Raw genomic sequence first — 27,838 nt, forward strand, 5'->3', positions numbered from 1 at the left:
AACGGTGACAAGGTGAGCTCACCCTAGCTGAGGTCTTAAATCACCAGTGAGTGATTGAAAAAAACTATAGCTCCAGGCCCAGATGATGCCACACTGAGAATTCGGATTTGCCCTTACTAAAATGCCTGTGGAGAGCTTCCACACGCTCCCATCCCTTCTTTCTAGGGACCAGGAGCCACACTGCAGAGCTGTGGAACTCTACCTGGTGGCCCACTCTGAGAGCCGGGGGGGGGGGGGCGGGGGGAGACTGATGTTCTTCCTGCCTCAGGACCCAAGGGTGGGGGGGTGGAGACCTCTTTTCTTCATTCAAACCTTCCCTAATGGAGCATCTGCGAACGCTTCTTCCAGAAAGGCTTAGAAACAACTGGGAAGTAAACCACATGGCCCCGGGGCCTGCCTGTCCCACCTTAAAGTATTTACCTTACTTGAGTTCCCTCCTCCTAGCCTGACAGTAGGTCCAACTGACTAATCGCCCTCAGGTGAAGAAAAATAAGGAAATGTCAAGGAGACATTAAGAGGCATATCCTTTAAAAATGTTTTCATGACTTTCAGGAAGTTGCTGGAGCCTGACACGAGCCTTCATCCCAGGACCCTGAGATCATGACCTGAGCCAAAGGCAGACGCTCAACAGACTGAGCCCCCCAGGCGCCCGGAGAGAGGCTTCTACGCAGACCATCACAGTGGAATCTTTGCAAGTTAGGACTTGTCGGCATTTCAATTATCCAATGACAATGATTTCTTGGACCTAGAAACCCCTATACTCAAGTGCAAAAGTAACATTTTGAAGTCTTTTTCAAAAAAAAAATTCAGCTTAGAAATTGCACAGGTAACTAAAGAAAAGACGTGGAACACTGTTTCTCTCGATGGCTGGCTCACAGGGTTACTCGGCTGAATAGTTTGGTGACACGAGGCTACTGGGCAATTCTGGGTGGCCTCGTGTGATCAGTGGTTCTCAGTATCTGCCGTTTGGCCCCTCTCCGTGCCCCCTCATCACACAGACACACACTGGAAAGCTATCAAAGGGAATTAAACAGAGTTCAAGGTTCCACTTCAGAGCCTCCATGTTATAGAGGAATAATATAATAATAATAATAATAATAATAATAATAATAATAATATCGGTGTTTTGGGATCCTTCTTGTTCTTTTTGAAATAAGGCCCAAAGCAGTGTTGAGAAGAAAAAGTATCAAGTTCCTTTTTTGGTGGTTTCATGGGTTAAGTTTTCCCAAGGACCTAACTAATAGAAGGGGGCTCTTGTGGCTGGAAGCCCTCCCCCTGCAATGCACACACACAGAAACGCGGACAGTGACGAGGACCCAGTAACCAGGGAGGATGTCCTCCCTGTCACCGCTGCATTGAAACAGACTTCCCACCCGAATACGTAGGAGAAGATAACTGTGTGAGAACGAAGATCCCCTTTGGCAACATAGCTTTACGTTTGCTCGGGGAAGTCCTTGCCCAGGGATATAAGACTCCAAACCAGTTTCCTGTTTCCTTCAGGAAAAATTTTGGACAGGAACTTCTCGGGACAAATAAATCTTGCTTAAGGGCAATAGCTTGCTCGGTCCACAAACTGCTTGCTTTGCGGGAAAGGGTTTCTTTAGGAACTCACTCCACGGTCTTCACCTCGCTATTTCCACCAAGCCTACGTCTCAGCGGGGACACAGCCCCGACAAAGCTCCTGTGGGCTCCTCGGCTCTGGACACTAAACCCATGCAGTCCTCCGAGCTCCCCTTCGGACGCCAAGGCGGCGTGCTTCCTCGCGGCGGCCGGCCTTCTGAGGCACGGGCTTTTGTGTGTGAGTCACGTGGAGGGAGAGAGCGGGCAAATCCCATAGCATCATCCAGTGTTTTGGTGACGCTTCTGTCGTGGAAGTGGTTCTCAGAAGGGTGCCTTCTGTGAACTCCTCAAATAGCAAACCTACCCGAGACATGCCACCAGCACCCTGCACGGGGCCTCGTGGCAATAAGGAGCGAGCAGGACACGTTATTTGTTCGGGTCACTACCGGACCAAAGGAACAGAATGAAGTCGTTGCGGCTAAAGAGACATTAAGAGGGAGAGGGAGGGAAGAGATGAGCAGACCCGAAGAAAGGGGAAGTGAGATCAGGTCCCCGCGCCCTTTGTGCGGTGAAGAGGCTGCAGAAGTCAGTTCTCTCTGCTTCCTTCCCCCTTTCTCTCCCTTCCGAGTTCAGCCCCATCAGCGGGGGAGTGAGACGTGGACGGCGGGTGTTGCGTGTTCGGAGGAGACAGGAACGGGAATGTTTGAACGGAGAGGCTGGGTAGAGCTGGAAAGACAGAAGTTTGCGGCGCAGATAGTGTGTCAAAATCCAGCAGCCCACACAGACGTAAATGAGGCCTTTCTGGGGGCGTCTCGCTGAATCAGACCTAAACCCACAGGCCGGTGAGAGTTTGTCCTTGTTTTCCTCCCACAGTTCTGTCTTGGTCGCCCTCCCACATCTGTCCCCTGACCTCACGTCATCTGTCTGCCCCTGTCACTCCGAAGGCCTCCCCAGTTGTCAGCACCCCAGCCCGTCATGAAAATCCGCCTTGTCTTTCCCCTTTGTCCCTTCTTACACATCTCTGTGTTGCTACCGGAGCCACCTTAAAAAGAGAAGCCTTCCTTGATACTCACAATAGTTATGCTAAAGTGCATCTAATTAACACACTGAGAGAAGTTATTTTTCTCCTCCTGATAATTAAAAACGAGAGTCTATTAGCACTGATTATTTCCGTAACTCCAATTTATTACTTTTCTTGAAAAATCAAATAAAAATTCATCATATGAAATAACTATTCCTTTTCCTGTAACAAAGATCCATTTTTCTTACTAATTAGTGTCTTAATTCTCTCCAGGCTGCAAGGAACATATCTGAGTATCTTTTTAAAAATCTTGCCCACACAAATTGTACTATAGAAAGCATATAGTGGGTAAACAAAACTCATTTTAAAGTCAAAGTCGGCAGTAGCAGGAGAGTATACGCGAGGGCTGATTTTGTGCTGGTCTGGGCTCCACAGTACTTTCCATTTCTTGATGTCTTCTTCTCCAGTCCCTTTAAATGCTGCACGGGAGCACGTAACTGGGCAAACCGGCTTGAGGTTCTTAACGTTTTACTGGAGTCTGCCACCAAATAGAGCATGCCATACCAAGTGTGTTTGCATATATTTCTGTCATTTTTTATACAAATATTTATAACAGCTTTATTCCGACTTGTGAAAAATTGGGAAAAGCCCCAATGTCCTTCAATGGCTAAACAGACAAACTCTGGTCCGTCCACACAAAGGAATACTACTTAACCATGAAAAGGAACAGACTGGATTCAGATTGAGTCTTGAAATCATTTTCTAAGCAAAAGAAGCCACACTCAAAAGACTACTATGTATTATAGAATTCCACTTGTAGACATTCTGGAAAACTAGACATTTGGGAACTTAGCGGTTGACGAGGGTGGGCGTGCGGGGTGGAGCTTACTGTGAAGGGTGACAGGTGGAAATTTTGGGGGGTGATGGAACAGTTCTCCATGATAATCTTGATGGTGGATATCCTACTCAATGTACTTGTCCAGACGCTTAGAACTCAACACCACGAAGAGTAAGATATTTTCTGCTTCTTCATGCTCCTTTCCTGAACTCATTGTCGTCTATCTTTGCTATCAGGCTGGATGGCAACATTCTTGGGCAGCAACATAAACCAGCAAGGCAGCATGGTTCTTAGATGGAAATCTCTTGCAATACCTCCCAGGTGTTAAACATTCTGTTTGTTGCAATAATATGCAGTTAATTTTTTGAGAAAGGTATACAAACACATTGTTACGTCTCACTTGAGAAAAGTAATTTTTCTGGAGTAGGTACTTAGAAATGCAATTGTTGTAGAGTAAGATACGCACATTTTTCGTGTCAGTAGGCATCGTTCCATTGAGTCCAAAGGGGTCAGTGTATGAGAATTTCTGTTTCTCTATGATCCAAGCAAACCTGATATTACCAGGCTTTAAAAATCATGCTCACTTTCTGAATAAAACCTAATAATACATGGTTTTAATTTGAATTTCCCCGACTGTTGGTAATATAGAATATACTCGTCATACCTGAATTGACATCATTTTCTATTTTACCTATTGTTATTTGCTCCCCCCCATGATAACTTTGAGTTTTACATATATTCTGGATATTGTCCCCAGTTTAGCAGATGAAGAAAATAAAACTAAGTGTGGTTTTAATTATCGTGCCCAAAGTTACATGACGAATGATTTCCAAGGCACTGTGTGGAGCCAAATGTTTCTGCACGTAAGGATTTACTACAACAGAGCTCGTCTTCTCGAGCAGCTCTATTAAAACCAATGTCAGCTTTCTCCATTTTATACCCTATCGATACGATTACATTATGGGATGATGATCTTACTTTCTCCCTTTCAAGCTTTTTCATGGCAATTGTGCATTTTTATGTTACACGAACGCCAACAAACCATGTGTTATCTGACTGAGTATATTCCACTGTGAAAACACTTCGAAGTCTGCCCAGAATTTGAATACAAAGTTTTAATCAGCAAGTGTTTTACCAGTGCTAAATTATTCATCTGCTTGTAAAGGAAAAAGGAAGTGTGACACTAACAAAAGTAATAGAAACGTGGTAATCCCAGTAACCAGTGGGACGCTCTAGGAAACAGAATCTTCTTTCAAAACTAGCAGATGACAGTTCAAGTTTCTGGTGGCAGTTTCTGTCTTGACAAGTTATTCACACGTTGTCTTGCATTGCATGTGCTGACGGCCGAAGATGCTGCTTCAGCAATAACTTGACCCATCATCGACGACCTCTCTCCTGGGTGCCTTACAACCTTAGCCCCTCTGTAGTCATCCAGCAGCAGAAAAGGTGTTTCAGGTCTCCCGAGCTGCAGCGGCTAATGAGAGCGATTCTGCCTGCTAGCTCCGACTCGTTCTCAGCAAAGGCAGTGTACTTGTTTGCTAAGGAATGCTGTAACAAAGTAACGTGGAAATCCAGTGTCTCCCAGTTCTGGCGCCTGGAAGTCGGGGATCTCTGACCACAGGGTCCGCTCCAGCCTGTATCCCCCTTCCTGCTGGTTTGCTGGCATCTCCAGCATCCTTGACTTGGGGATGGTTTACTCCGATCTCCAACTTCAGCTTCACACGGTGTCCACCCGGGCGGGTGTCGTCTCTTGTCCAAACTTCCTCTTTTGACAAGGACAGTCATACGGGATTAGGGCTCACCTTAATGACCTCACTTAACTCGATCATCAATTTCCAAATGAGGTCACATTCAAGGGTACTAAATTCAGGCTTTAACATTTTTGCAGGGAGCTCCACAGTCCTAATGTTTAATTTTGTCCAGTATTCTAGAGCCCGTCCTTGCTAATTGTTCCAGCTACTATATCCATTGCTTTTGTTAATAAGAATGTGTTTTCTGGGGCACCTGGGTGGCTTGGTCAGTTAAGCATCTGCCTTCAGCTCAGGTCGTGATCTCAGTGTCCTGGAACGGAGCCCTGTGTTGGGGAGCCTGCTTCTTCCTCTGCCTCTTCTCCTCCCCCATCTTGTGCTCTCTCTCTCTCAAATAAATAAAAACTTCAAAAAAAAAAAAAAAAAGGAAGAATGTTTTCTTTTGTCTTCTTCCTTCTTATTTTTGTGCTTTTGTTAATTCTCATTAATGACTTCACTAAAAAGCAATTCTCCATCTTTATCTTCTTAATCTGCCAGACAATCTGCTCCTTTCGGTGCATAATTTTCTTGCTTCTTTTTATGACTTTTCATTTTCATAAACTCTGGATGTTTCCCCATCAGATGCCACCTCTCGTCCTTGGTGTTTTGTTTTGTTTTGTTTTGTTTTGTTTCGTCACGCTGAGTTGCCACCGTCATCGGAGCTTAGTCATGCTCCAAACACACAGAGACACTAGGCACAAGGGCAAATTGCAAGGCTTTGTGTTAAAGACAACTGTGGAGTGCCTTCCTTCCCACCATATATGGCAATTTCAATGGTTCAACGGGAAGCATGTTAAAGTCACGAGAAGATTAATGTACAAACACATGTGACATTCAGCAGTCTGTGATATTTCTCCAGGAAAGCTTTGATGGGCCATTCTCTGTGCTGCACCCCTCGGCCATCCCACCTCCATTCGCAGCCCAATCCCATTGTCGGGAGCTGGCCTCCATGGAGCTTCACCCAGCCTCTGGGACCTCAGAACCTGGGCACTCACTCCCCGCCCTCTGGTCCTGGCTTGTATGCAGAGTTGGCAGTGGCTGGATTGTATGGACACAGCTACGGAGGGGCTGGGGTCTTCCACATCAGCTCCGGTCCAGCTCCAGGAACACATCCCCTCTGCAGCCCCTTCAGACCTGGAGGTGAGCCATCTTCTTGCTGGTGCTGGTCCCCAGTCCCTGGGTGCCCACATCCCTCAGGGTCCCCTTCTCCCCTGTGAGCAGTCCCCCCTTCCGTTAGCACGTTGTGCATACCATCTGTTAAAATCTGAATCCAGCCCTCCTTTATCTGCGAACCTTGGAAAGGCAACAGGTAACAGTCTCTGAGCACATGCTGGTCTTTCAGACCCAGGCTGTTGTACACTTTTCTAGAACTTTTAAGTTTAATCACGAACTTTTATCGATACCAGTGCAGTGAGGGAGGTTTGGGATGAACATTTTTATTATATTCCCCAATTCAATTACATTCATGATAATATTTCCATTTCAGAACAATTTTATCTTTATCAATTATAAAAATGCCTCTAGGATTCACTTACTTGATGTATTGATGCAATTTCCTCAGACTCTGTAAGAAAATGAAATCGCTATTCTTTGAAGCGCTATCCACCACCAGCATTAATTACGTCCCCGGGGGGAGGGTCTCTCTGCAAAGACGACCATTTTGCAGAATTGTACGTTATGTGCAAAGATACAAAGTAAGTTAGATTGCTGACTATGTCATTACTCTGTTGTTACTTATCATTGATGCATTAGGATAATTCTGGATAATTCGGCTCTCTGTCCGGGGAAACCTAAAAGAAATCTCAAAAAATTGTCTACGCTAATTGTTCAAAGGGTTTCCAAACAGTGAATGCAGGACTGGTCATTTTGATGACTCTGACATGTGACTAGGGACCTCATGGTCTGTTTTGGATCTGGTTCAGTTCAAGAAAATTAAAAGAGGTTATGATTGGATTTTCAGAAGAGAACGCTGTAATAAGAAATAAAGAGGGTAGAGTGGGTACACAGTGGTACTCAGTCCGTGGTAACTGCTCCCACAGCTGGGACTATTGCTGCACCCACTACTGGGGTCCCCAGCCCAGGGCAACACCCGCAGCCCCCAGGGTCATGCAAGGTCATTAGTGTCCACACTTTCTTTTTTTTTTTTCTTAAAGATTTTATTTATTTATGTGACAGAGATAGAGACAGCCAGCGAGAAAGAGAACACAGCAGGCGAGTGAGAGAGGAAGAAGCAGGCTCTCAGCGGAGGAGCCCGATGTGGGACTCGATCCCCCAACACCGGGATCACGCCCTGAGCCAAAGGCAGACGCTTTAACGACTGTGCTACCCAGGCGCCCCATAGTGTCCACACTTTCTAAGCGAAGGTTTAATCTCCTCTGGGGTCCTCTTCTCAATCAGCTGTCAAATACCTTCTGAAGACCCTAACAGGTCATCTCGGAGGACAGCATGAGGAACACGACCTGGGACACGCTCCCGGGCCGGCTCCTGGCCACCCTGGCTGCACCCTGTTTCGCCAGCGGCTGCCGGATGCCTGCCCCGGGGCACCGCGTCCAGGTCCTCAGGGAAATAAGATCAGGATGGATGAGGTGATAGGTTTCTCATAAAACCGAACTTGTTCGATTAAAAAGGCCTGTCCTTCATTCTGAGATTATGCCCTTCTTAGACTTTGCATTAAAATTCACCTTCTTTTACGAGATCAAAGTCATAAAGACAGCTTAATATTTTCTATTGTGCTTTTATTTTAAATGTTATATCTTTATTTGGCCAAAACAAAGAAACAAAAAAAGAAAAAAGAAAAAGAAAAGAAAAAAAAATCTTAACTTACTTTTGGAGCCCTTGGTGGACTAGCTCCTCGTGGTTCCCAGGGACAGAAGGGTGGACAGTGGGGTCTCCTCCGACTGACCTGACCACCAGCGTGTGGTGACGGGGCTCAGGCACCCTCTCGTGGACTTACAGCTGACATCATCTGGTCGGAACCGAGGGGCTCACAAGGAATGGACAAAGGGCCTGTGGTTTCTGCCAAGGCCTGGCCCAAGGACGGGCCGGCTGAAGAGGCCGCCAACACAGCAAGGGGACTGGGGGCAAGGAGGGCATGGCCGTGCCCGTGCCGGCTGGGCCATAATGGCTCCTGCAGGAACCCTTCCTCTGTGGAGCTTCTTGTAGGATCAGTGGCCAACGAAGACCAGCAAAAATCCGGCATTGCCGGGAAGACTCTGAAACACGAATCGACGAACGTTCTGGCAACAGTGAGCTGCGGTCCCCGAGCCTGCGGTACACTGAGGAATGCGGCCGGAGCAAGGAGCCGCGGGCCTTCTTTATCCGTATCTGGTACTCAGCATTTCTTTCTGTGGGTCCTGTCACGGTTTATGCAAGTATGCATAAAGAAATACACACATGGGAGGGGGTCTTTTGTTTCTGATAAGGGGAGCAATCCGTCACAGTCTCGGAGCCCCGTTCTGGGGAGCAGGGCCTGCAGACTTACTGACTCCTGCGGTTCTGGGAGAGCCCCTCCCTGCCTACGCACAGCACCACCCCGGCCCCGGGGGACACTACAGTGCAGGGACCCCCACCTGCTTTTGCAAGCACCGCTGGAAACCCTTTTCCATGAGCCCCTACTGTGGGCACAGAGACTTCTCCACACATGGAGGCTGGGGCACTCCTGAGTCCATCACAGATGGGACCACATTCTGAAGTCCACAGGGGCGCGATCTCAGGCAGTAGCGCTTGATGCTTTTTCACTCGAACACACCTGGGGGATCTTGCTGTCACCAAGTGGTGACAGTAATTCACTGAGTGTGAGCCCTGGGCTGAGGTAATGGTAAGGAAACAGCTTTACTAAATAGCCAGATGCTGTCCTGAGCATTGTACCTGGATCAAGTGAATTAACAGGTGTGGAACCTGTCAGAGGAGTTGGGTTCCTGACTCGCCCTGAGTCACTCAGCTGCGGAATTCACACCTGCATGGCCCTAAGGCTCCAGACCCTCTCTTGATTCGCAGACCCTGCCATCACAGGCCCAGCTCCCCTCGGTGTACGGGAGCAGCCCTGAGTAGACTCTTCAAATGCCCAATGCAGTTCAGCCTGCTTCGTCCTACACAGCAGAGCCCAAGTGTCCCTGGGGCCCCCACTGAGCTGTGGCTGTCACCCACTGACAGGTGGCATCTCGGCCTTTCTGCAGGAGCTACCCAGGTGCCCACTCGGGAGGACAGACTTGTCCCCAGTCTCAAGTGTCTGCCCAGACAAGGCCGAGTTCTCCTTGGAGTGCCGAGGCCCTGTTTTGGGGGGGCACTGAGGCTCAAAGCTGAAGTTCCAAAGGGTACAATTTTCCTTCTGTAAAACAAGCAATCTCCCTTGTGGTTGTCAAAGGTATTGATGAGCACAGAGAAATGGGAGATTGCATTTCGAAAGCCAGGATACCAAAGTGCTCTTTGACCACCCGATCGTTAATGCCGTCAGTGAGACGTCCCCATGAGCACGTAGAAGTGGGGGATGACTTCCAGGCGTCCCGGCGAGAGCCATGGCCACAGCATCCCTAAGCTCCCACTCCACGCAGGTGCTCTGGGGGCCTCCCATGGCCGGAAGTTTGCAGAGAGGGACACTGTCTCTGGGATCGGGCCCTGCGCTCTGCTCAGCCAGGAGTCTGTCTGTCTCCCTCCGCTCCTCCCCCTGCTTGTGCACTCGTGCTCTCTCTCTCAAATAAATAAAAATAAAATCTTAAAAAAAAAAAAAAAAGATGGACACTTGCTTTGTGGATCCCCCAGGAGACACAACCATTTAAGCCACCTAAGCAAAGCAAACCAAGATTGTTTCCTAAACACAAGCAATACTTAACCTAGGTTATTTCTTGTAAATGTCTCTGGTGATCATAAAACTGAAGTCATCATCCTAAAAATGGATAAGACAATCACTTTTAACTGATCCCCTACTTCTGGAAACAGATCAACCACTGTGAAGGGTAAGCAGCTCCCCCGTTCTACTTTATAAGCCATCCCAAACCGTCATGCCCCCGAGCTTCATAAAAGCTTTGAATCTGAAGCTCCCAGGTTGCATGTGAACGGTTCTTATATGCATAATAAGCTCTCACTAAATGCTATTTTACTGATCTGCTTTTAATTTTTACTGTTTCTGGATTTTTGACATTAGTAATTTTGTAGAGAGTATTTTGCAAATACACGTAGTCAGTTGGAGCTGAGGGTTGAGTTCCTTGACATTTACGCGGAATTATAAAAAGGGATCAAAATATTTGCATTTTTCATATTTGCATCTTCCATTTTCATTTCATTCATGATTTTCTTGTAACGTCGACAAGAGAAAGATAATAGAATTTATACTTCGTTCATACTCATGGCTGCTACCACGCTCAATAATTTAATAAATAGCATTAATTTAATTCTATTAAAAACATAGAAATTTAATAAATATAATTGTGCTTACTAATGATACTGCCCTTCATAAGATATTTTCTACAGTTGTTAAAGATGTCTTTAATTAGTTGAGTTTTGTTTTTTTCCATTCAAGTCAGTTCCTGAACGATGGCCTAAACTTCGTTATAATTGTTAGTAATTCCACAAAAATTGTCTTCACCTTCCTTCATAGTGGAAATGACTGAGGAAGAAACAAAAATAAGTACGGTATTTATTTCGGACATTAAATATAAAAATACCGTACATGCCTTTGGCTTGTTAAAGAAAAAAAAAACAACATAGGCCCCAAACGGGGTCACTTCCATAGAGTTTGTAAACACGTGCTTAATACATAATCCAACTTCAATTTCAATTTCCCCCAGAAACGTTGTCTTAACTGGTCAGTCAGGAACTTTCCAGGGAGCCCGCCACGTGGGCTCTCCCCACGCCCCAAAGAAAGATGATGTCATCTCGTGATAAAACCCCCTGCTTTTCCCCTAGAAAGCAGCCTTACCTGGAGCATGTTTTTTCTTGTGCTAGTAACTTTTTGCCTCTGCCGTCCGTCTATAAAAACCCTTCCTTGTCTACAGTTCCGACGAGCGTCTTTCGACTGCTGGATGGGGTGCTGCTGATTCACAGATCATTTAATAAAGCCAATGAGATCTTCAGATTTGCTTGGTTGAATTCCGTTATTTAACAGGGTGTTTATAATTATTATTCATGGATGTTAAGCTGTGCATATAGCTTGGTTGCTAAAAAACCAAAGGAATAACCTGCAAAATAGAATTTCATTCCCATGAAAGGTGCACTCCATACAGTGGAGCAGTTGGCCTCATTTTTTATTTTTATTTATATCTATCTATCAATCATCTATCTATCTATATCTATCTATCTATCTATCTATCTATCTATCTATCTATCTTTTTAATTTATTTATTTTAGAGAGGAGAGAGCATGAGTACTTAAGTGAGTGAACGCAGGGAGGGGGAGAGGGAGAGGGGGAGAGAAACTTTAGCAGACTCCGTGCTGAGCATGGAGCCCGACGTGGGGCTCGATCTCACGACCCTGAGATCCCAACCTGAGCCGAAATCAAGAGTCAGATACTTAACGGACTGAGCCGCCCAGGCGTCCCTGGTTTGATTTTCTGAAGTATTACCTAGTTAATCTCTTTCACAACTAACCTCGCCGCCCACTGCCTTCTTTGCGCACGGTTCCTTTGCTCTGAAGTTCAGCATATGTTGTGCTGTGACTTTGAAATTCTTTCCTCCGAGAATACTTCTTTTTGCGGAAGGATACGGGAAGCACACGTCCCGTGGCGCACAGATTGCAGATTTGACTGTAGTGTGGTGCGCTGATCCATTCGAGGCCTCTGATGTACAATCCAGGCAAAATTCTTTGCTGGGAGGCTTCTGCTCCGGGGGCTGAGGTGCTCCTTCTTCGGAGGCCAGGCTCAGCACGGCAGTGGGGCTGGCCCAGTAGGACCGTCAGGCCAACGGCCACACTCTGAGGGCACACAGGGGCAGACATCCCCGACTGTGACCCAGGAGCCAAGGATAGAGTCTGGGAGGACACTGAGGACATGATGGAGAAAACAATGCTTGGAAGAGACCAGCACTTCTCTAGAGAAATGTTAACAAGAGTCCTTGAGGGTGAATCTTTGAAGCCACTGAGTTTCTATAAAAGGCAGTCAGGAACCGAAGTATGGTGTAAAATGGTAACAACGGATAGGGTAAAGAAAGACTATTGATTGGCATAGGTTGCGGCAGTGTATCAAGAACCCCTAAGAGGGGTGTCTGGGTGGCTCAGTCGGTTAAGTGTCTGCCTTTGGCTCAGGTTATGATCTCAGGGTCCTGGGATCAAGCCCTGCGTCGGGCTCCCTGCTCAGCGGGGAGTCTGCTTCTTCCTCTCCTCCCCATCTCCCACTCGTACTCTCTCTTGCTATCTCTCTCTCTCTCTCAAATAAATAAATAAAATCTTAAAAACAAAAACCCCTAAGGAACCAGAAACTCTGTGGAGTAAATGAGGAAAAATCCCAGCAAAACCAAAGTCTCCCACCATTGAGGTCGCTGCAGTGCCAGGTGGGAACGAGGCCCCCAGAGCGCACCCCTCCTGGGGCTGGCCTGCAGCCAGACTCCCTGGGCAGCCTGCTCCCCAGCTCCCTAGAACCTGTGAGAAAGAACAGGGGGCTACAACAGCCACATGCCCACGGACTTGTCCTCAAGACTGAGCTGCCCTGGGGACACGGAGAGAAAACCAATGCTGGCCCTGGGGCATCAAGAAAAAATTACTCATGACATTTGTCAGGCCGATGGCCTGTGAATGAGCTTTACTACAATGGGGTTTTATAGTCGGGGTAGGGGGGGCAGACTGGGCTCAACTCCAAACACAACAAAGAAATGGGGGATTTATAGCCAAGGGTGGGGAAGTGGGAAGGGCAAGTAGATGGAGAATCACTAAGAGGAAAGGTCAGGGGTAAGGGAGGGTCTGGCAAAACTGTCCTACCAGGATTCTTGCTGAGGTCAGGCCAGGGAGAGCAGACATCCCCTGGGGGACGGTGGAGGATACAGAACTTAATCAGATACCAAGGGCCCAGGGTGATCTTGCCAAACTGACAACAGGATTCTTGCCACAACTGGGCTCCACAAGGGAGGACCTGGGAGGCCAAGGTTGGGCCTAGTGAAAGAGATTGCTTAGGGGGCCTGAGGAACGTTTGGTCAAGGACAGAGTCTTTGCCAGTGGGTCTGCTGTCCCCTTGGCTGACCCTGGCTGGACCAGGTCCTGAGGCATGCAGGGAGGAGCCAAGGTTGGGCTGGGTCCCTGCGCATGGCTTTGCCTGCACGTTCGGGACCGAAGCCCAAAAGCAAATACGACTGCATGCTACAGGGAATGTGTATAAGGCTTCTGGAGTGACCTGGACTCTGCCAGACCCCTGTCTTCCCAAGCCTCCCAGCCCTGCAGCCCTGTCCCACCCCTGCCCCGTGCCTCGGGTGCTTGGCCAGCCAGCCATGTCCTGTTGTCCAGAGGCCAGGGGCTCCAAGGCAGGCTCTGGGCTGTGCTCTGTACTTCCTAGACACAGAGAATAAACAGATGGTCCCAGCAACCTCTAAGGACCCAAACATGGGAAAAAGTGGCTGAAGACGGGGAAGGCCCAGGGGTGGTGGGGAGTCAGCCCAGGGCAGGTGGGCTTCGTAAGGAGGGTCCCGCTATAAACACACACATACTGTGTCTCATATTGTGTCAGGCAGGGATGCGAGCTAGCAAGGACAACAGGGACCTTTTGGAAGCCATTTTGGATGGGCATTCAGGGGACCCCACTGAGGTAGGTGATGGAAACGTGTGCTGTGGGTGGGAAGAACATTCCAGAGTGCAGAGTTTCAGAGCAGGAGGAGTATCCAGAGCATCTGAGGGCAAGCACGGAGCCCAGCATGGCCACAGTGCCAGGAGCGGGGGGGAGTGAGCGTGAGGCCAGGAGGCCTGGGGCCAGGCCGTCTATGGCTCCAAGGCACGAGCAAGAGCTTGGGATTTATTATAATGAGATGGGACACCACTGGACAATTTGGGGGGGCATGATCAGGCTTACATTTGGGGGGGTCACTGGCAGCTCTGCGAGCAGGCCACGGGTAAGGGAGTGGACACAGGGCGATTGATTGAGAGGTTTTGCAGCAGCTGGAGAAGGAGACTGCGGGCGCAGGGTCCGGGCCTGCTCCGTCCCTCACTTCTGTTCTTGGTACTCCAGCCGCACGCCTTCGGATGCGGGACACTGAACGACTTCCTCCGTCTCACCCGCAGACCACGGTTTGCTCCGGAACTTCACCGGCCACACTTTCTGGGGGTGGACAGAGAGCAGATTCACGTCTCCGGGCTGCAGGTCTGACAGCCGTTTTGTTTAACGCAATGGTCATGGTCTGTGGTTACACTTGCAGCTTTATGGCTGTGACATTATTTGTTTTGTGTCTGCTTTTTACTCTGGACTATATGCTCCACGAAAGCAGAAAATTATGTTTTAAATCACTACTGCATCCTTAGTTTTAACACGGAGCCTGACACATAGCAGTTCCTCAAGTTGTGGTGTGTTCCTGTTTGGGTCTCACTGACGGAGAAGGAGAACACTGCCAAGAGGAAGAGACTGCACATGTATTCTGTCAGCGGGAACTTTTTTCTGTGTTCTTTCCTACCTTAGACTTTGAGTGCCCTAATTTCTCCTCTTTGTCTTCTCTGTTGTGATCTTTTCCTTACAGCCATGAAGAATGAGAAGACTTTTCTGGGAAAAATTTAAATGTCTCACCATCAATTCTAATTGATGAATATAATACTGAATTCATAATTTAGTATTATAGTTAGGGAATATTTTTCTTATGCTTTATTTTGAAAATGTGTCAACATTTATTACTTATGAAAAACAGGCACTAAATAAAATTCATTTTTTGAAGCCTTGGGACTATAAATTATAGGGGCAGAAGCCACATTTTTATGGTTCTATTTCTCAAGTGTCCAGCCCAATGGTGTGGTGATGGGATAATGGTGACCATGGGGACAGATCTCTGCTGACACAGGGACTCAGCTCCTCACCAACCTGTTTGACTTATTCCATAGAGAGTGAGAATTTTTCTGAAGAAATTACAGTATTTTTAAATCGCAGTTTATTAGAAAAGTCAATTGCTTTCCTATACAGCACTAATGAATAAGTGGGATGTGAATTAAAAACTCAATGCTATTTATCTTAGCACCAAAACAAATGCAATACATAGGTTTATACAAATATGTATGTTTAAACAAAATATGTATGAGATTTATATGAGGTAAACTTCTGACTTCTGATGAATGAAATCGAAGAAGAATTAACTAGGGGCACCTGGATGGCTCAGTTGGTTAAGCATCTGTCTTCAGCTCAGCTCATGATCCCAGAGTCCTAGGGTTGAGTCCCGCATCAGGCTCCTTGCTCAGTAAGGAGACTGCTTCTCCCTCAGTCTGCCGCTCTCCCCGCTTTTGCTCTCTCTCTCTCTCTCTGACAAATAAATAAATAAAATATTTTTAAAAAAAACAAAGAAAAATTAAATAAATGGAGACATATTCCATGTTCATGGATAAGAAGACTCTATATTGTCAAGATGTCTGTTCTTCCCAACTTGATCTATAGACTCAATACAACGCCAGCCAAAATTCCAAGTTAAGTGGTGGATATTGACAAACTGGTTCTGAAGTTTGTATGGAGACGCAAAAGACCCAGAATAGTCAACATAATATTGAAGAAGGAGAACAAAGTTGGAGGACTGACACTATCTTACTTCAAGATTTACCGCAAAGCTACGGTAATCCAGATAGTGTGGTATTGGTAAGAGAATATGCAAATAGATGAACGGGACATAATGGAGAGTCTAGAAACACACACACGTAAATCTAGTTGACTGATTTTTGGCAAAAGAGTGAAGACAACACAATGGAACAAAGATGATCTTTTCAACAAATGCTGCTGGAACTGTTGGATGTCCACATGCAAAACAAAACAAGGACACTTCAAAATGGATCACAGACCCAAACAGTGAACTATAAAACGGATAGAAGATACATAGGAAAAAACCCTAATGACCTTGGGCATGGCAATGACTTTTAGATACGACACCAAAGGCACAATCCACAGAAGAAACAATCGGTAAGCGGGAAATCATAAAAATTAAAAACTTTTGCTCTTTAAAAGAAAATGTCAAGAGAGTGAGAAGACAAGACACGGACTGTTAAACATATCTGCAAAAGACACATCCGATTAAGGATTGTCATCCGGAATACACAGAGAACCCTTAAAACCCAACAATAACAAAGCAAGCAACCTGATTAAAAAGTGGGCAGAAGATCTGAACAGACACTGCACCAAAGAGGTTACATAGGTGGCTAATAATCGTATGAAAAGATGGTCACAGTTCTGTGTCGTTAGAGAATTGCAAATTAAAACAGCAGTGGGTACCCCTAGACACTTAGGAGCATGGCCAAAACGCAGAACCCCAAATACTCATGACGGCGTAAAGCAACGGGGATTTGCATTCGTGGCCGGAGGGAACGCAAAATGCTGCAGCCATGTTGGAAGATGGTTTGGCGTTTTCCTGCAAAACCGAACGCGCCCCTCCCCTCCAATCCAGCACTCTCACTGGAGACTCCTTTTCACCCAAAGGAATTGAAAACTTACATCTACACAAAAACCTGGACACGCGCTTTAAGCAGCTTTTTCCTTAATTGCCCAAACTTGGAAGCAACCGAGCTGTCCTTCAGTAAATGCATGGATAAGTAAACTGTGGTCCATCCAGACGACGGAGTGTTATTCAGTCCTAAAATGAAATGAGCTCTCAAGCTGTGAAAAGACATGAAGGAAGCTTCAACGCCTAACACTACGAGAAAGAAGCCGATCAGAAACAGACTCACAGACTCAGGTGGCTATCACACTGAGACCACTATTATGGGAAAAATTTTCATGTGTGTTGTCATTCGAGTAGGATCATTTTACCGTTGGCTATCCATTTTCCCCTGAGATCGCAAAAGAAGGCGGAGATAAACAGGACTACAGGGTGCATGAAATGTGCCCAAGAAAACAGAGCTAGTTAATAAACAGCTCTCAGCTGTGGATGCTGTCCTGTGTCCATCCGGCCAGCAAGGGACAGGAGAGGACAGGAGTGCCTGCCTTCAGGCAAGCAGACCCAGACTGCCCGGAGCCTGCAGACCAGGACGGCAGCAGCCACACAGGGCCTGGGAGCCCCAACAAAGTGCCCAAGGAGGAAAGTTCTAGCCAGGCCCACAGGCACCATTTCCTTCACTCACTGCTCTTCTAAATTCTTCTAAACAGATACATATTTTTGTCCCTAAATAAAAAATAGTACAGGGGTTCCTGGGTAGCTCAGTGGATGAAGTGTCTGCCTTCGGCTCAGGTCACAATCTCAGGTCTGGGATCGAGTCCCACATCGGGCTCCCTGCTCAGCGGGGAGTCTGCTTCTCCCTCTCCCTGCTGCTCCCCCTGCTTGGGCTCTCTCTCTGACAAATGAATAAATAAAATCTGACTTCTCAAGTTCAAGGGCGAGCTGATAGAAGTGTGCCTGGCAGAAGTGGTTGTTGGAAGTAAATGGCAAAGACTGTGAAGCCCCAGGGAGTAGGTGGGGGTGCGTCCAGCTTCTGGGCTCAGAGGAGTGAGGGAGAGCTGCAGACATCCTTACGGTGAGTGGGGAGAGAGGGCACAGACAGGCCTCCAGCCGGAGAGCCATGGCCCCCACGTTTGCGGTGAGAGGGGTTCCCCTGCCTGGCGTGCACTGTTTCATAGTATGTGCAAGTTACTTTCATCTGTGGTATAGCGTGGCCGTGGAGGGCACGCGTGCCTGACACAGGCTCTCCTGGGTACCACAGCGCAGGATGCGGGGGGGGGGGGGCAGGCCGAGGGAGGGTCCCCCAGCACACCCGAGTCACCGAGACGTGCGTCTGTGTGGGAGAAGCAGCCATGCACTCGGCCAGGGGCTCGGTTCTCAAGACCCACCCTGTTCCTGGAAACGGTTATGGACTGACCCACCTGAGAGACGCGGCAGTTGGGAAATCCACAGAAAGTGGAGCTGTTGTATTTGGGAACGCTTCCAGAAGTTTCTCGTGATAAGGTAAAAGTGTACGAACCTGAGATTAATATTGTGACCTATCAATAGGGAAACGCTCTTAAGGGTGAACACTGTAGACGGAATACATTTTATTTTCCTTTTGGGAAAAGATCTTTACCCTGTGGAGTAATAAATGTTATCACATAATTGCCACCCTCCACATTTTGTTCTCAAATACCTGATTTATTGAAATCAGTGTGAGGCCTGTTTTAAATATAAATTGTTTTCAAAACCAAGCTTGTAACATACCCCGAGTATCGTGTAGAGAGCCTGGTGGGTTAAAAATCACTTCATTTTCAGCAGAATGGAGATCTGTTTGTTATTTCCTCCATTGTGTTTAGTTTTCGATTTCCATTTCTGTTTGGTATCTATAAATGGTGAAACGTTCGTAAGATTTACAGGAGGTGAATCTTGTTAAAAATAAAATACAGGGAGCCATAAAGTCTGGAAATATTCACAGTATTTTTCGAATAGATTGAACCCCTTAACCGTTTCGTCTAGGGTGAAGGTACAAGTTTATGTGGTAGAAAATGTACCCACAAATCATCGGAGCCTACCTATGACAGGTGTGTGTGCCGTGACTGATGGGAATGTTGCTTTAACGCACATTAGTTCCTTGAAATTTTACACAGTTTACTGACCTATGAATTGTTAGTGAGGGAAACACATTCACATGTCATAGGGATAAACTATTATGGACGTTTTTCTATGTTTGCAGACTTCGTGGCCACCCTGGATGACTTTAATTCGAAAGACTGAATAATAACCACTCCATTAAATCTGATTAAGAGTCAACTAGAAAAGGATATACTGCTCTTTGTAAGGCATTTCCTGGATGAAAATTTTCCTAATTGGCCCCATTTTTTTTTCCCCGATCAGTAACCTGTTCTGCATTAATCGCATTATAAAAATACTATCCAACACCATGGGACATGCATGACCATATTGCATCATTTTGTAATTCAATGACGTCAGGGACTAAGGCAGAAAAATAGTTATGAATTTGTAACTTATGGAGGATAGGTAGTTATTTCTTGCTGAAATAAATGGGCCCAAAAGCCTTCATGTTAGCTCTGCTTCTCTTAATGAAGACTGACACTGTCATCCTGATGGATAATCTGAGAGACTTCACCAGGGACACGTGCTTGGCAGCTGTCATTAAAATAGACTTTAACAAAGCAAGGAAAGCGAGTTGCTTATGAGCAACAAAAAATATGCATATACTCTCATTAAAATGCACCCTTTGGAAAGTGTTAGATCTCTAATGTGAGGGTTTTGATGATTTAGTGCACGCTTTTTATGAACTTTCACGTACACTGATTATTACTGTATCCTTTGATTATGAACGTACACTCTCTTCAATTTAGATATGAAGATGTCCCTTCCAGTAATTAGGCCATGTGCATATCGTATAGATTAAATGACATATTTTGTAAGTTTTCTAACTATTTGAAACAACCTGTCCTTTTTTAGCCCTATAATGAATCCAAAATGCAGCCTCATTGCCTGAGCCTTGCAAAATGTGCATTTTTAAAGAATTATTTAAAAAGTGAACCCTCCCAAGTAGTACATCAGTTTAAGCTAGTCTGAACATTAGGGGTTTGTCACATCTGGAAATACGTATAATACCATTTGAGGGCATTACCACATTTTAAGGAAAAGAATTTAAAAAGCACAATTTTTACCAGAGGATAAAATAGAAATATTTCTAGATACCTACTCATTTGTAAAAATCTTCACATAACTGTGAGCCTGTTTCATTTAAAAATAAGACAAAACTCACAAACCCGACACTGCTATTATGCGCAAAATAACACCCCAGCCGCCCTGGGAGGTGAGAGTCCAGAGTTCTGCTGGTTTCTTCTATTTCTGCAGCACTAGCCGCAAGCCTTTACCACGTCTCCAAAGGAAGGAGGTCGGCGTCTTAAATTCAGATCTTGTCTCCCGGGAAATAAAGAATGAGACATGGACATCCTTTGACTAGACATTAGTAAAACTGGACAAATAAGATACTTCCTCTCATTGGAGGTTGGTGGCATCTTGCTTGTGCTTTTGTTTCTCTAACCTGCAGGCCGAGCTCAAGCTAATGAAAAGGGGGGGGGTGGTTCGCAGATCTGCAGGTGGAATCTGTAATTCTTTTGTTGGGGGGCAAGGACCTAATGAAGGATCAACATTCATGAGCGTTTCCCAAGTGGAGAGCCCGGGTGGGAAAATGCCGACAATGTCCCAAGTCAGGGGTTCTCGGGCGGGCACGGCCACGGGTTCTCGTCCTGTGCGGCCGTCAGCTGAGTGGTTTCAGATCCCCTGTGAAGGCCCCGTCACTGTGTGGCTGCTCGGCCCCTAAAGAGCACCTGTGAGGTCTCTGGGCAGGCTGTGTGTGGGGCCTCTCGGAGAGGAGGCTCTGTGCCGGATTCCTGGTGTTCGTCTCTAAGTGTGGAGTCCCTGCAGGTGAGGCCTCTCTGTGTGCGTCTGTGCGATAGGTCTTTCGGTGGGTCTCTGGGTGTGAGTCTCTGTGGGAGGTCTCTGTGTAGCGTCTTGCTGTGGGGTCCCTGTGTGGGTCTCCGTCAGAGGTCTCTGTGTGGGTCTCCGTCAGAGGTCTCTGTGTGGGTCTCCGTCAGAGGTCTCTGTGTGGGTCTCCGTCAGAGGGCTCTGTGTGGGTCTCCGTCAGAGGTCTCTGTGGGTCTCCGTCAGAGGTCTCTGTGTGGGTCTCCGTCAGAGGTCTCTGTGTGGGTCTCCGTCAGAGGTCTCTGTGGGTCCCCGTCAGAGGGCTCTTGGGGGTCTCTCAGCGTGGGGCTCTCCCTTTCTGGCCTCCTTGCACCGTCTGGCAGGAGAAGGGCAAAGGGACTTGCTCCTTCCTGTTTCTGGCTGTTCCACCAGCATCCTGTCCGTAGCACTTCTCCCGACAGGAGCGTGGGGTGCACTTCAGGCTCCCCAGATCCCAGAACTCACCTCCGGTGCCGCTGGGAGGACCTAGCAGCAGCCAGACTCAGGGACCCTGCTCTGGGTCACCCTCTTCTGAGCTCCTGAGGGCCCGGGGCGCCCTCTGTCCTGGTCCCGCCTCCCCCGGGTCCTGGCTGCACTGTCACTGCTGGGCCCACCCTGGGGGCCTAGAGGCAGGACCTGGCTCCAGAGAGAAGCGGCGGCAGAGCAGGCCCGTGCCCACTCTGCCCTGCACCCCGGGTCCCCTCCCACATGTGGGGTCTTGACAGCGTGGGGGCAGAGCCATGCCTGCTGCCATCTGGATCAGGGGTCCCTCCTGGAACGGGACTCTCCACCATGCGAGTGATGTGTGGGGGGGGGGGGCCCAAAGGATGATGTTGGGCTGGGAGCAGGGGGGTCCCTCCTGGACTGCACCCTCATTCTGGACAGGTCCCTCCCAGCCGGGTGTGGGACAAAACCTATCTGATGGACTCCTCTCCCTCCCGGCTCTGGGGTAACCAAGATGGGGAGCTAGGCAAGACCTGCTAGGTGACCCAGGCCAGTCTCTTGGCCTTTGAGTCCCCCCAGTCCCCTGGGAGCCGTCCTTGGGCCACACATGCTAGTAAAGGTCACAGACTACAAGTCTGTCCCAAGGCTCCGTTCCATGCAGGCTTACCAAATTGTGCAGTTCCTGCCCAAAGGCCTTGCTGTCTCTGGGCACCTGGCCTCTGTGTGGGAGCCTCAGGTAGCTTCTCTCCACCTGGGCTGGCAGCTGGAGTGGGGTGGAGACCCTGAGGGGAGAGCCATGAGGCCTCCGACTTCTCTGGGCCTGTAGGTGGCAGTGGGACACCACGGGTCCTTGGTCGTCACACCAGGTATGGGCACACAGAGTCCCTTTGCCTCCTTCTTGGCATCCCAGCCTAGGTGCGCTGTCCCCCTGCCTCACAGACACACCCCTGCTCCATCCCCCAGAAGGTGAGCAGGGCCCGTCGCTCCTCTGGGGCAGGGCAGACTGGTCCTAGTGGCCTCTGTGCTCCCCACCTGCACACCCTTGGAACCGAGTCTGCTCCTCCCTTGCTGCTCCAGAGTGTGAGAAAGGAGAGGGGTGACACTGAGCTAAGAGGGGCTCCAGGCTGATGTCAACCCAGCTTCATCAGGGAGAGAAGGGTTCCTGGGGTAGCTGTCCTCTCCTCCCGCCAGGAGATTGGGGGCAGGATTTCTCCCACCTCTGCACTCAGGGCCAACCTTGCATGTCTCCAAACTCCACACCCCACCCTGACATATGACTCTGTCTTCCACACGTCCCGGAGCCTGAGGGGATTTCTGCCTCTGCAGACCGTCCCTACAGCCGCACAAGGTCAAGGCAGAGAGAAAGCAGGAGAGGATGGGCAGAGCCAGATCCTGGGCTGGGGTCTTGTTCATCTTGTCCTAATGATGATGTCACGGAAACTGAAGGCGTGTGTGGGAGGGGGTGGGGGTGTACTACCCTCCCTCCAAGGCCCCATCCCTTCTGGAAGCCAAAGCAGGCCCTTGGGGAGAGCAGACCCTGATCCTTCCCTTCCCCCCAGCAGGACACAAATAGAGGCCAGCACCTCTCATGAGAAAAAAACATATATTTTGGGAAGCAACAAATATTGTGGTAGGAAGACGCCATTAGCCCATGGAGGATGTGCTAACATGAGAAAAAAAAGTTTTTCTCTGCACCGTTTGCATTTTTTCTTGGAGAAAAGTTGCCCTACTAGGAAAGGCATGAGAAGCACACACTGACTGGCCAGATGAGACGTATCTTTGAAGCAGGCAGTGCCTGGGGCAGTGGGGGTGCGCAGGGCGGCCTGAAGGTCCCAGCACCGTGGACGCGTACTGGCAGGGTCTGCCTGGGCACCCCGGCACCCTGGCTGGGAAGGCCCACCTGTTGTCCCTGCCTCTGATCCACTCGGTCTTGTTGGCACAGCTGTGGCTCTTGGGGGTGGCTTGCTGACAGGAGGCTGTCTCTCTCATCACCCTCCTCTGCTCTTGATAGGAGAGGACCCTGTGGTAGCAGACATTGGGACCTGCCGAAGCCTGGAGATCCCTTTTGCACCAGCTGTAGTCCGGCGCCCTGACTCCATGGTGAGGCACCATTTTCTCCTCGAGGATCTGTCCCACAGCTGTCAGGACCACCTGAGCCTCTGAAGGGGCACTGTCCACACCCGATCTACCTCTGACTTTTGCCCGACTCCGGGATGATGAAGACTTGCCTTTTTGAAGGGAACTTTCCAGTCCTTTGCCTTTATTGGGAAAAAACCACTGAAGAAAGTTCCTCAACCTTCTTCTGAAGTAGCTTTCAGGAGGAGCCTCCTCCTTCTTCAGCAAGAGCTGACAGACCTTGCTTCCTGACGACTGTGCTGACTCCTTTTCCTGGACGGGATGTCTCATCTCACTGATCTGGAAGATCTTTAGTTCTGACAACTCTTTTTCAGGCTCTCCTGGGCGGGGCCTCCTGTAGCACCCTCTGTCATCAGTGGGGACAGATGACTTCCTAGGTCTCTTATATGGGTCCTGCAGTCCCGGGGGCTCTGGCTGCCTTTGGCTGTTCTGTCTACTTGATTTGCGGTCATACAGCATCTGGGAAGTTGATGTGTCTTCACTGGACCCACTCTGGAAGCCAGACAGAGATCCCTGAGAGGCCAAGATGTCTGCAGCAAGGAACACATTGGACTGACAGTCTTGAAGAAGACTGTCAGTGGCACAGTCTTGAAGGAGGACACCGGTTTCACAGTCTTGAAGGAGCACGCTGGCGGCCTCGTCTTGAGGCTGGCTCTCTGACTGCGCCAACTTCCCGAGCTCGAACTCTCTAAGCTGTGCATCAAGGCATCGCTCTTCTGGGTCTTGGGCGACCAACTTTGTAGGTGGTGAGGGGTTGTCACTTTTCCCTGAAGACCTTGATCTTCTCAGATCTGCATTGATGCTTTGGTTGTTGGCCAGCACACGGGGTTCCGAGGTGACTCCCCAAGCAGGGGCCTCCTCGACTTCCCTCACCTCCCTGGCCTCCTCCCTGGCACTCAAATACTGGGACTCCAAGTTGAGCTCAAGGACTGTTACGCTACAGCAGGAGTCTCGTGAGGCCCGACTCCCACTCTCCCTCCGTGGCTCATTCGTGGCCATTGCTGGACTTGGACTTGATTCCAAGCTGCTATTCGTAAGAGTCCCCTGTGCCGTCTCACTGTGCCAGATTCTGCCCACAAAGCTGTATGTGAGGGTCTGAGAAGGTGGCCTGGCCTCCTGTCCAGCCAGAGGGGCCTCGCAGGGCCCATGGCCATCACCAGATGAGGTTCCTTCCAGGCCCGGCTGGATTTCCTCACATGAGGGCTGGGGAGCAGGGAGGGGGCCCCCCGAGGTGGGAATGGACTCTCCCATCACCTCTCCTTGATGGGTCTGAGGAGGTTTTCCCAAGAACTTGGTTTTCGAGCGGGTCTTGGATGCACAGGTGCCTAAGCGGGGAGTGGAGGACCGGGGAAAGAGGAAGCTCTTTTTCAACTTAAAGAGATTTATAGGCTTGAGGACCTTGAGGGGAAGGCTCCATCTGTGCTTCACCCGGAACCTTATAATGTGTGCTTCTAGCATCCGTTGAGTGTACGGACTGAGGATGGAAAAATCGTGGGCGGTGGTCCTGTAGGGTTCCCAACCCTTGGAAAATGCTGGCTTTCCAGTTTTCCTGTGAGTGCTTGGCGTTCCGGGGAGGTCCGAGGCATGGTTGGCAGCGAACCTGGAATGGTGAACATCCGCAGGGATCTGACCCTCTCTGATCTGCCCCAACTTCCTGCCCAAATGGGCTCTCAGGACCTTCTCTGGGGGCTCCTCGTCAGCGCTGCTTGTTAAGGGCCTCAAGTCTGTGTCTGACTCCTCAGAATTTATTCCTGGAGCCTTCTCTGGAGAGCTTGCCGAGGCCCTGTGCAGATCTTTCTGGATCCTCCCAGCACTAGACCTTGAATCCTTACCCAGGCTTTTTCCTGGCACGGTCCTTGCCGAGTACCTGGAACCAGGCTTCTGTGCAGCCTGGCAGCTTCCATCTGTGGACTCAGAGGACCACGCAGGCCTGTGCCGGCTGTGTGCCTCTGGCACCTTCTGGAACTCTCCATGAGGCTGTACCAGCTTCACAGATAGCTGGATCCTGCGGGGCAGGCCACTTTGGTGCTTCATCAACCTCTTCCAAAGGTGCCACTCCAGCTGCTCCCGGAGCTCAGAGTTGATCAAGTCCCCGGGAAGAACAGAGACTGCCCCGTGGCCCTGGGGGGCCTGGGCATCCTGTGGAAGGTCGGGAGGACCTTGGCTAAAGACTTCCTGAGATCTTTTCACCACAGCGGGTAAGGTCCAGTCCCCATCTTGTTGCTTCTTCAAAAAGTGACATTCCAGGTTTTGAATTGCATTTGAAATGAAAGATGGTGTCTTCTGGGATGCAGGGCAAGATACCTCACAGGTCCCCATCTTGGGTGGAAGAGAAGGTGGTCCAATTGGGACAGAGGGTGCAAGGTGGGCCTGGGGCTGGGGTTGAGCCAGAGGCAGGGGCTGGGGCTGAGCCAGAGGCAGGGGCAGGGGCTGGAGCTGATCCAGAGGCAGGGGCAGGGGCTGGAGCTGATCCAGAGGCAGGGGCAGGGGCTGGAGCTGATCCAGAGGCAAGGGCAGGGGCTGGGGCTGAGCCAGAGGCAGGGGCTGGAGCTGATCCAGAGGCAGAGGCTGGGGCTGATCCAGAGGCAAGGGCAGGGGCTGGGGCTGAGGCTGAGCCAGAGGCAGGGGCTGGGGCTGGAGCTGATCCAGAGGCAGGGGCTGGGGCTGATCCAGTGGCAGGGACAGGGGCTGAGGCTGGGGCTGATCCAGAGGCAGGGGCTGGGGCTGATCCAGAGGCAAGGGCAGGGGCTGGGGCTGAGCCAGAGGCAGGGGCAGGGGCTGGGGCTGGGGCTGAGCCAGAGGCAGGGGCTGGGGCTGAGTCAGAGGCAGGGGCTGGGGCTGAGTCAGAGGCAGGGGCAGGGGCTGGGGCTGAGCCAGAGGCAGGGGCAGGGGCTGGGGCTGAGCCAGAGGCAGGGGCAGGGGCTGGGGCTGAGCCAGAGGCAGGGGCTGGGGCTGAGTCAGAGGCAGGGGCTGGGGCTGAGTCAGAGGCAGGGGCAGGGGCTGGGGCTGATCCAGAGGCAGGGGCTGGGGCTGAGTCAGAGGCAGGGGCTGGGGCTGAGCCAGAGGCAGGGGCTGGGGCTGAGCCAGAGGCAGGGGCTGGGGCTGAGTCAGAGGCAGGGGCTGGGGCTGATCCAGAGGCAGGGGCTGGGCCTGGGACAAGCTCAGGGTCAAGGGTTGGGGCTGGACCAAAGTGTCAGGTAAGGACTGCGTCAGTGAAAGACGTGGAGCTACGTTGGTCTGAATTTGGAGTGGCAAGGCATGAGAGAGTTCATTGAATATGACAGACGGGAACTCCAGTGAGGAATCAGTCACCCTGACAGTGGCCACCAGGGACTCACTGTGCAGAAAGGGGAGACCCCAGAAGAGCTGGCTGCATTTCTGCTGTAAATTGTCCGCCGAAATCTTGGAATGTGGAGGCTTCTCAGGACCGAGCAGCTGGTTTGGTTTGCCGCTCATGCTCCAAAAGGATTGGCAACCCATGGTGTCCTGCTTGTCACCTGGTGACTTGAATATTCTCCCAAAAGAGTTCAGGTGGCCGTCTGACCTCTCCTTCTTTTCCTTCTCCTTCCAAATCTTCAGTTCTGTTCTCTTGGCGATTAGTATCTCCAGAAGCTTCTGGACGTCAGGGTTGATGAAAGGGGGGATTCTCATCTCTCCCTGTCTGTGTGTGGGGTCTCCCCAGAACAAGGCCCCTGGTGGGCTGTGGGAGAGAGGCTCCTGATGGGACTCCAAGCGTGTTGAGGTGGAGAGGCCCCAGGCTTTGGCAGTCTCCTGCCACCAGGACAGGGCTGGAATGGGACAGCTTGAGCGGCCCAGGCCCGAGATGGCTGGGACAGGAGAAGCTAACCAAAGGGTGTGTGGAGACGAGCTCTGTGGGATGGAGCGCAGTGGAGGTGCCATTGAGTTACACTGAGGGAGAGTCTGAAGAGAGTCTGGCCGCGCTGGTGCCGAGGAGGCTGTCAGAGGTGGACGGCCGGCCTCCGAAGGAGAGAGACATGGCGGGGAAGGGAGAAGAGCAAGTGGCCGGTGTGAAAGTCCAAACGGGGGAAGGGAAGGCTCCGAAGGCCAGGAAGTAGTCAGGGAGTAGTGTGAATGAACAGAAATTGAGGAGGTCATTGGTTCTGGTGACACGGTGGAGGCCAGAGGTGGAGGGCCTCCTGTCGGAGGAGCGGGGGAAGGTGATGCGGCCACGGTGGGAGTAGCATCTTCCACAGGCTCCCTGCATGGTTGATGGGCTCCAGCAGGCGCTGCTTTGTGCACGTGCCCAGGGGCTGCTTGACGTAAGAGCTGATGAAAGCCCCCCTGGTCAGCGAGCTTCCCCAGATGGCTGCAGGGAACAGGAGGTATGAGCTGCAGCCAGGAGCAGCCGGGGCCAGGAGGGTGGGCCCCACGGCCTGCCACGCCCCCACACCCACTTCACAATGCTCCCGCTGTCCCTCACCCCAGGGCTTCAGCCACACTCTGTCCCCATGGCTCCTCCCAGCCCCCACACCCACTTCACAATGCTCCTGCTGTCCCTCACCCCAGGGCTTCAGCCACACTCTGTCCC

At 50.0% G+C, this 27,838-nt stretch overlaps 1 protein-coding gene across 1 annotated transcript in view; it reads right to left on the minus strand.

Annotated features, from left to right (window-relative positions):
• Positions 1-22,792: 22,792 nt before the first annotated feature.
• The window catches only part of LOC123776429 (spermatogenesis-associated protein 31A6-like), a 36,182-nt gene continuing 31,136 nt past the window's right edge, over positions 22,793-27,838 (minus strand). Inside the window, exons 4-5 of the mRNA XM_087858748.1 lie at positions 26,440-27,616; positions 22,793-25,695 (exon numbers count right to left, since the gene is read on the minus strand). Of these exons, the coding sequence (XP_087714874.1) occupies positions 22,798-25,695; positions 26,440-27,616 (4,075 nt within the window). The 3' untranslated portion in view covers positions 22,793-22,797. The remainder of the gene's footprint in view (positions 25,696-26,439; positions 27,617-27,838) is intronic.

Source organism: Ursus americanus, chromosome 34, assembly GCF_024610735.1.
Source record: "Ursus americanus isolate L20-20 chromosome 34, mUrsAme1.1.p, whole genome shotgun sequence".
Taxonomy (NCBI): Eukaryota; Metazoa; Chordata; class Mammalia; order Carnivora; family Ursidae; genus Ursus; species Ursus americanus.